This window comes from Otolemur garnettii, unplaced genomic scaffold (assembly GCF_000181295.1).
Source record: "Otolemur garnettii isolate 467f Iridium unplaced genomic scaffold, OtoGar3 scaffold00135, whole genome shotgun sequence".
Taxonomy (NCBI): domain Eukaryota; kingdom Metazoa; phylum Chordata; class Mammalia; order Primates; family Galagidae; genus Otolemur; species Otolemur garnettii.
Genome location: NW_003852530.1, coordinates 4,478,023 through 4,487,040, shown reverse-complemented (window position 1 = coordinate 4,487,040; position 9,018 = coordinate 4,478,023). Strand labels below are relative to the sequence as shown.

Below are 9,018 nucleotides of genomic sequence, written 5' to 3'. Positions count from 1 at the left end.
TTGTGTTGTGGGATCCTGGCCAACCCACTTCATGTCAACAACAGGGAGATGGTCAGTTAAGTTATGGCAAGACCTCTGGATAAATTGAAGGTGCGTTATTAGGGTGGGATCACAGTTTGCAAGAACATGAGGGAAGCATCTGTAACGATGCCAACTGAATGAAACAGAGGTGGGCCCAGCGGCTCAGACCTGCAATCCCAACACCTGGAGTCCAAAGCGGTGGGTCGCTGGAGCTCAGGAGCTCCAGATCAGCCTGAGCAAGACCCTATCTCAGACTAGCCCAGTGTTGTGGCAAGTGCATGTAGTGCCAGCCACTTGGGAGGCTGAGGCAAGAGGACCACTGGATCCCACAAGTTTGAGGTTGCTGTGAGGTATGATGCCAGAGTGCTCTACCCAAGGCCACAGAGTAGCAAAAAAAAAAGTAACAGAGAACAAAGAGTTATTGCCAGAATAAGACTAGATGGAGTTATTCCTTAACATCTAAGGCTTGTCATTCTAGGGGGTAAAATTACAAGTGATTGTCTTCCCTCTTTCTCCTTTTAAAACTGTTACTTATGAGGGTTTAGGGGTTTTTTGTTTTAGTTTTTTGAGATAGTCTCACTCTGTTGCCCTGAGCAGAGTGTCATGGCATTATATTAGCTCAGGGAAACCTCAAAGTCCTGAACTCGTGGAATCCTCCCACCTCAGGCTGGCCTCACCTGACCAGAGTGCCCAGCCTGTGAAGCCCCTCTGCACTGACGTTTTTGAAAAGGTCTCCTTAGTACAAATGAGGGGGCCTCTGAGCTGGGACCTAGAGCCATCCAGCCGGGCCAGGGGTACACCCTCCCTGGCCTGCTCTTGCTGCCCATCTTAGACAGTTTAGTGACATCTACCCAGAGAGGCTGAGGCCCCTGCCAGCAGCCTGCCCCCACCCCCACCCAGAGGAGGAGCCTCACTCCCAAGGACCAGTGGAAGGGAACTCTACCACCTCCCTTGGTCGTGTGTCCTCCACTGAGCCCAGACTACCCTCATCTGGACTTAACCCTCTTCGCTATAAAACCAGAAAAAAACCTTCACTTTTCATTTCTTTTGTGAAGCTTCAGGAAATTAAAAAAAAAAAAAACAAGAAGAAAATAGAAAAATTCCATTTTAATTAAACTGTTCAGTCTATATTTTCCTCTGACACTAACTGAAATTAGATACAGAAACAGAAAGTTGTTCCTGCACCTTTCAAGGTGTCTTCGAAATGTCAAGGTGTCAAAAATTATTTTACAGCAGGAATTTACATATAAACACAATCTGTACAACATGTTAACCGAACAATCGATGAGCTTCTGTCAGGGAAGAGATCTGTTTCTGGGATGAGGCCGGGTGGAATCCGATCACTGCCTCCTTAGCGGGAGACATTTCAGCCTAGAAAAGCAAGCAGAAAAGAGAGGGAAAGGGCGTTAGATTTGAATTGGAAACCCAAACAGCTCCCGGTGAGCTGAGATTCTGCAATGGGGAAAACTAACCTAGGCAGCTATAGGACTGGTGTCCCTGGGAAGGGGTGGAGGGGGCAGATTGCAATTCCAACCACAGCAGGTTGCACTGCCCCGAAGACAAGTGTCAGGGGCTCTCGCCAAGTGTGAGACCCCATGCCAGGAGCTGGGGGTGCAGATAAGACCCCTATGGGCTCAGTGCCTGTAGCTCAGTGGCTAGGGCATCAGTCACATACACCAGAGTTGGTGGGTTCGAATCCAGCCTGGGCCAGCCAAACAACAGTGACAACCTCAACCAAAAAATAGCCGGGCATGGTGGCGGGTGCCTATAGTCCCAGCTACTTGGGAAGCTGAGGCAAAAGAATCACTTAAGCCCAGGAGTTTGAGGTTGCTGTGAGCTGCGATGCCACAGCACTCTACCCAGGGTGACAGCTTGAAACTCTGTCTCAAAAAAAAAAGGCCTCCATGGTTAAGACCTTCAAACACCCCTTCCAGGAGACAGACAGAGACAGGCAGTACCCAGCATGGAGCAAGGTACTCCTCTGACTATGGGGCCTCCTTCAGCTTTTTGGGGAGAGGTTGAGAGTGTTGGGGATGAGGGGCTATGGGAATTATACCTTTAGCAACCACAAGCATAATATTTAAATATACTTCATTCCCTAGACCCTCCCTTCCACCCATCCCAGGCCCTTCCTCAGCAGTAAAGGGGGTCACGTGTGGTAAGAATCCCACCAGCCTCTTCCTATGCAAGAATGTTCATACCTATGTATAAGCACACAGGGAAATCCAAAGGCCTGAGGGCAACTTTTTTTTTTCTTTAAAGATGGGGTCTTGCTCTTGGTAAGTCTGGTCTTGAACTCCTGAGCTCAGGTAATCCACCTGGCTCAGCCTCCCAGATTGCTGGGATTACAAGCTTGAGCTACTGCACCCAGCCTGAAGAAACTAATACCATCAGTACGGAACGTATGCTATTCTTCAGCTTTTGGTCTCACAACAATAGTTTTAGATGCTGATCAGCCCACAGCCACCAGCTATGTTTCCTAACTGCTGCGCGGTGCTCCAGTCCAGCACCCCCTGCCTCGGGGACGCTGAGAGGCTCCCACCTGTGTGCCCCATATGTGGGTGCAAGTCATTCTGCAGAATGACTCATCAGGAGGTCAAAACCGGCCACAGTGATCAAACGAGGCCTTGGTGAGGTTCCGTGGGCTTGGACAAGATGTTTCTTGTCCTGTACCTTCCTTTCCCCGTCTGTGAGATGGAGTGACTGAGGATGACCTTGTAGGGTGGCATGAGCAGTAAATGAGTGTGGCACTGCACCTCCACAGTCCTCCATCCCTGTCCCACTCACACACCAGGACAGGGACCCATGAATCAGCACAGCTACTTCAGGGGACTCTGCATAAAATCCAAATGCTCACATCCTTCCTATTTTTTTTTGAACATGAGAATATACTGTCCATTTTCAAGAAATAAATGAAAAAGAACAAGGGGACGAGGCCATGGTAATTCCAGGCAGTACCAGGACAACCTCAGGCCACCCTCCAACCCGTCTCCCTCCTACAAAGACCACTCTGAACCAGAAGCAAACTGGGACCCAGAGGGACATCCTCAGTTATATTGGTTCATTTGCTAAGCCACTGAAACCCAGAGAGACATCCTCAGTTATATTGATGGTCATTTGCTAAGCCACTGGGCTTTGGAGGCTTATGTCACCTGCACCTGGCTCACTTACCCTGACTGCTACAATGGGCCATCTATTTGGAGAAAAGTAAGTCAGAGTTTACTTTGTTCATAAAAAATAAAACCAAACAATCCAAATAGATTAAACGAAAACAAAACTATAAAAGCATTGTGGAAGTGTGTGTGTTGTATGTGTGTATGTATTTCTATGTTATACATATATATAAAACCTTGGGTTAAGAAAGGCTTTTGAAAGATAAAATTGTAAAGATATCAAACAACAAAAAAATTGGTAAAATGGAGAACACCAGAAATTAAAATTAGTGGGCTGAGTGCGCTGACTCACACCTGTAATCCCAGTACTCCGGGAGGCTGAGTTGGGTAGATCACTTGAGCTCAGGAGTTCGAGACCAGCCTGAGCAAAGTGAGACCCCTTCTCTACTAAAAACAGAAAAATTAAGCAGGCATTGTAGGGGGCACCTGTAGTCCCATCTACTCAGGAGGCTGAGGGAGGAGGATTATTCTGTCTCAAAAAAAAGAATTACTGTAAGGTCTGAATTTTCATAATGATAATATAGCCACATATTAATTAAATATCAAAAAATTTTAAAGCCTAATTAATGTACAAATTGCTCATTTCTGACATTTGCCCATAAGCACTATGAGAACTCTGTGCTCCGGCAGCTACCGTCTCAGCAGCTCCTGTGGGGACACGTCCCCGCCCCCTTCCTCGTCACTCTGGCCGTCACTGCTGTCACTGCTGTCAGAACTGCTGCTTTTCTCTGTTTTTTTCTTTTGCTTGCCTTTGTGTTTGTGCTTCCTGTGTTTCTTTTTCTGTAAGGAAAAAAAGGGTGTGGGGACAAATGAGTATCCTCCTCCTAATTCAGTATAAGAACAGGCTAATGAGGGATTTGGTTGATGGAGCCATTAATAAACAAATTTTCTTTGTTTTTCTAAGACAGAGTCTCACTCTGTCACCCTGGGGATAGTGCTATGGTGTCACAGCTCACAGCAACCTCAAACTCAGGCACCTGCCACAACATCCAGCTATTTTTAGAGTCGGGGTCTCATTGTTGCTCAGGCTGGTCTTGAACTCCTGAGCTCAGGAGATCCCAGAATACTGGGATTACAGGTGGAGTTAAAAAAAATTTTTTTTAGGCTTGGCGTCCACAATGGTTATAGCACCAGCCACATACACTGAGGATGGCAGGTTCAAACCCGGCCCCGGGCAACTAAACAATGACAACTGCAACAAAAAATAGCTGGGTATTGTGGCAGGCGCCTAAAGTCCCAGCTACTTGGGAGGCTGAGGCAAGAGAATCACTTAAGCCCAAGAATTTGAGGTTGCTGTGAGCTGTGATGCCATGGCACTCTGCCGAGGGTGACATAGTGAGACTTTGTCTCAAAAATAAATAAATAAATGAATGAATAACTGAACAAATTAGAATATTCTGCTTAGAAAGAACAACAAAGTTTCTGAAAACTGAACATTCTTGTGAAGGCAGAGAGAGACCTGCACGCCCTCATCACAAGTGCCCCCATGGCTGAGGAGTGGTGCTGGGAGCTGCTGGGGGCCCCTCGGGCTGACAGACTTGGGCTGAGACCCCCAGGTCCTGGGACCCCCAAGTTTCTCACCTTCTCCTTCTTTCGTTTGTGGTCTTTCTTAGCCTTATGTTTTTCTTTGTTCTTCTTGTGTTTCTCTTTCTGAGGTTCCTTGGGTTTCTGACGAGCATCTGAAACACAAATGTGATAAGCACAAGACCTATAGGGAAAAAATAAAAACTGTTCTAAAAAGTAAGTTTCTATGCTATAAGAAATAAAAAAAAAAAAAAAAAGCTTGAGCCATAAAGGATAAAAAAAAAAAATTAAGTTTCTAAATTACCAAATTAGGAGCCTGATGGAGACAGATGTTTATCATTGGCCCTTTGATTTGTATCTGCCCCACTGATAGACAGGTCAGCACACTCATCTATAGCTACATTTATTTTTTGTTTTTTTTTTGAGACAGAGCCTCAAGCTGTCCCCCTGGGTAGAGTGCCGTGGCATTACAGCTCACAGCAACCTCCAACTCCCGGGCTCAAGCGAGTCTCCTGCCTCCGCCTCCCAAGTAGCTGGGACCACAGGCGCCCGCCACAGCGCCCGGCTATTTTTTGGTTGCAGCCGTCATTGTTGTTTGGCGGGTCCGGGCTGGGGATTCGAACCCGCCACCCTAGGTGTACGTGGCTGGCGCCTTAGCCGGTTGAGCTATAGGCGCCGAGCCTATAGCTACATTTAGACAACTGCTAGACACTTCAACAATCCGATCAGTATCCCACCACAGCCTTATCTGCCAGATGAGGTAAAGGCCGACCAGTGGCCAGAAGCCTTCTCTTCAGGCAAGTGCAGAGACGACCAGCACTGGAAACTCAGCTCTGCCACCAGCTCTGCGACCTTTCATGCATTGCAAAACCCCTCCAAGTCCCAGTTTCCCCACCAGAAAATGGGGATAATAAGAATCCCTATCCTTTTAGGGTGGTGGTCCCTGATAAAGTCAGACAAAACCCACCCTCCACCCAGGAAGAAATGAACACATGAACGTCCCACCCAGGAAAGAGTAAATGAGCCAATCCCACCCCCCCACCCTCTAAGTTTCCATTCACCTTAACCCACGTGCTGACTTCCTTCTCCAACTCAGCTCACAGGCACCCAGGTGGGAATAAAGGCCGCTGTTACCTACACAGAACCTGGACTCCATTTCCTTTCATGCATGTTCAGAATAATCTTTTATTTTTGGTCTTTGACCTCTCAGTCCCCACCATCTTGGCACCAGGGACCAGATTCATGGAAGACAATTTTCCACAGACTGGAGTATAGGGGGTGGGGACTAGATTCTCATAAGGAGCTAGAAACTCAGATCCCTCACACCTACAGGGTTCGTGTTCCTATGACAATCTAATGTACCCCTGATCTGACAGGAGGCAGAGGTTAGATGAGCATGGGGAGCCCCATCCTCCCCAGTGCACACCTGCTGTGCAGCCCAGTTCATAACAGGCCACACACCAATGCTGTCTGCAGCCTGGGGGCTGGGAGCACACTTCTAGGAACCTGACTGGATTAGACAGGGCCATGCATGTGAACCCCATATCCCAGCATCTGGCACATAAATGTCAGCTCTTCTTACATCGTCTTCCCTTATCAAAAACACATTTGGTAAGAATTTGTCTTATAAGTGGAACACTAAAATAATAGCATTGAAACAATCTCATGTATGTAATCATTCAAAATAACCAAAGAAACTGCATGTACCGAGATTCTCTACCTCCAAATTCAGACCAAAACGTTTCCACGGTACTCAAAACCATTAATTTCAGGTACTCAAAACCAACAAACATTCACAATGGGAGAAGCAAAGCAAGCCAGGAAGTCATTTCTTCAAGGCGTTTCAGGAGTCTGGATATTTTCCAGACCCAGTTAGGAGGCATCTGCAATCTTCTAGTCCTCAGATTTTTCAAAATTTGACCTCTCCAAGCTTTTCATTTAATGCTAGTGTTTGAAAAATCACTTCTTGCCGGGAATGGTGGCCCACATCTGTGATCTCGGCATTCTGGGAGGCAGAGGTGGGTAGATCCCTTGAGCTCAGAACCAGCCTGAGCAAGAGTGAGACCCCATGTCTACTAAAAATAGAAAAATTAGCCAGGCATTGTACAGGTGCCTATGGTCCCAGCTACTTGGGAGGCTGAGGTAAGAGGATCACCTGAGCCCAGGAGTTTGAGGTTGCTGTGAGCTGTGATGATGCCACCACACTCTACCCAGGGTGCCAGAGTGAGACTCTGTCTCAAAAATAAAAAAATAAAAAATATTTTATTTGCTATAGCCAAAGTGAAAAAGAATCTTAAAATACTCTCCCGGCTATTCCCTCCCATCTTTCTATGCTAGATTTTTTACTTTTTTCTTTCTCTCTTTTTCCTTAAGCTGTGTTGGACATGAAAATTTAGGATCCTACTATAAAAATCTAGGAAAATTTAGGATCCTACTGTAAAAATCTGAAATTAAGGAAAAACAGTTTCATGGTCTCTGAAGCTACACAGCACCAACAAATACTTAGACACTAGGTGAAGAGGGGCTTCCAAGCAGGCCTGAAAACAGATAAATCAGACACAATGCACAGGCATGGTCGGCCTCAGGGAGATAGACGGGTGACAGCATCATCAGAGAGGAGACCCAGAGAGGCCCGCACTCACTGGGGCAGAAGACCGGGGGCAGGCGAGGGCCGAACTCTTCTCTTTCTTCAATCTGCATCTTTTGTATAGGGAACGAAGGTGCCGGTGGCTCATGGGGAGCTGGCTCAGGAGCTGGAAAACACCAGGTTATTAATTTCATTCACCTGCCCAATATTAATGTGCCCGAGTCTCTCATTAACGTCTGTTGCCACCAGATAACGCGTGCTTTTCTTTACCACTTGGCTTACCTAGGCCACATGCATCCAGGGCCCCAGCACGGGAGGGGAGGGTACCAAGGAGCACACACTCTGGACTCCCTTACACCTGAACGAGAGTCCAAACATGTCCCCGGGAAAGGGCCGTCGGAGAAGAAATCAAAACTTACATGCAGGGATATGAGACTGTGTCCCATCCCAGAAAAATGAGGGAGAATAATTCCTCTCAAAATTAGTAATCATAGAAAAAAACCCAAAGATATATGATCATGTTGCAATAATGACCTTGTTTTTTAAGCAGGGTACAAGGTTTACAGATAGAAGATATATAAAAATGGAAAAAGTCTGTAAAACACATCAAAATGTTAACAGTGGTTACTTCTGGGATATGGAATGACAGAGAATCAAGCTTTCTACATTTCTATACTTTCAAAAATTTTAAATTCAGGTATATTTGACTTTGCAATAAAAAAATGTGTTATTTTTCCCCATAGAAAAAAGAAATAGGCTGGGGTGGGGCCTGTGGCTCAAGGAGTAGGGCGCCAGCTCCATATGCCAGAGGTGGTGTGTTCAAACCCAGCCCCGGCCAAAAACTGCAAAAAAAAAAAAAAAAGAAAAGAAAAGAAATTCTGATGATATTCACAATCACCTAAGGGGGGAAAATATTTTATATTTCTATGTAATTTTTTGTATAAAAGCCCTCAAAAATTAGGCGGCACCCATACTCAGTGGGTAGGGTGCCAGCCACATACACCGAGGCTAGCAGGTTTGAACCCAGCTCGGGGCCAGCTAAACAACAATGACAACTGCAACAAAAAATAGCCGGGCATTGAGGCAGGTGCCAATAGTCCCAGCTACTTGGGAGGCTAAGGCAGGAGAATAGCTTAAGCCCAAGAATACGAGGTTGCTGTGAGGTGTGAAGCCATGGCATTCTACCGATGGTGACATAGTGAGACTCTGTCTCAAAAAAAAGAAAAATTACCCCCAAGTCCACCATCAACTGACAGGAGCAGACAGAACCTCTAAGACAGTGCCTTTCACCTGCTGTGCGGTGGCACACTGTGTGCCTCAGGAGGATCTCAGGTATGCCTCGAAATTTTTTCATGAATTAAATTATTTTCAAAAGAAATTCAAAGCATAGTAAGCATATTCTTTTTTTCAATCTTTTTTCTGATCAACATAATTTAAGTGTGCCATGGAAGTTTAACTATAGGTTCAAAGTGTGCCATAAGATTAAAAAAAGGTTGAAAAACACTGCTCTGGCTCAGCGCCTGTGGCTCAAGTGGCTAAGGCACCAGCCACGTACACCTAAGGTGGCGGGTTCGAATCCAGCCTGGGCCCACCAAACAACAATGATGGCTGCAACCAAAAAACAGCTGGGCATTGTGGCAGGCGCCTGTGGTCCCAGCTACTTGGGAGGCAGAGGCAGGAGACTCGCTTGAGCCCAGGAGTTGGAGGTTGCTG

The 9,018-nt window shown here is 46.4% G+C and overlaps 1 protein-coding gene across 1 annotated transcript in view; it reads right to left on the bottom strand.

Moving 5' to 3' along the window:
- Positions 1-1,147: 1,147 nt before the first annotated feature.
- GPATCH1 (G-patch domain containing 1) overlaps positions 1,148-9,018 on the bottom strand; it is a 51,241-nt gene continuing 43,370 nt past the window's right edge. Inside the window, exons 17-20 of the mRNA XM_003798431.3 lie at positions 7,361-7,471; positions 4,776-4,873; positions 3,829-3,974; positions 1,148-1,392 (exon numbers count right to left, since the gene is read on the bottom strand). Coding sequence (XP_003798479.1) covers positions 1,362-1,392; positions 3,829-3,974; positions 4,776-4,873; positions 7,361-7,471 — 386 coding nt within the window. The 3' untranslated portion in view covers positions 1,148-1,361. The remainder of the gene's footprint in view (positions 1,393-3,828; positions 3,975-4,775; positions 4,874-7,360; positions 7,472-9,018) is intronic.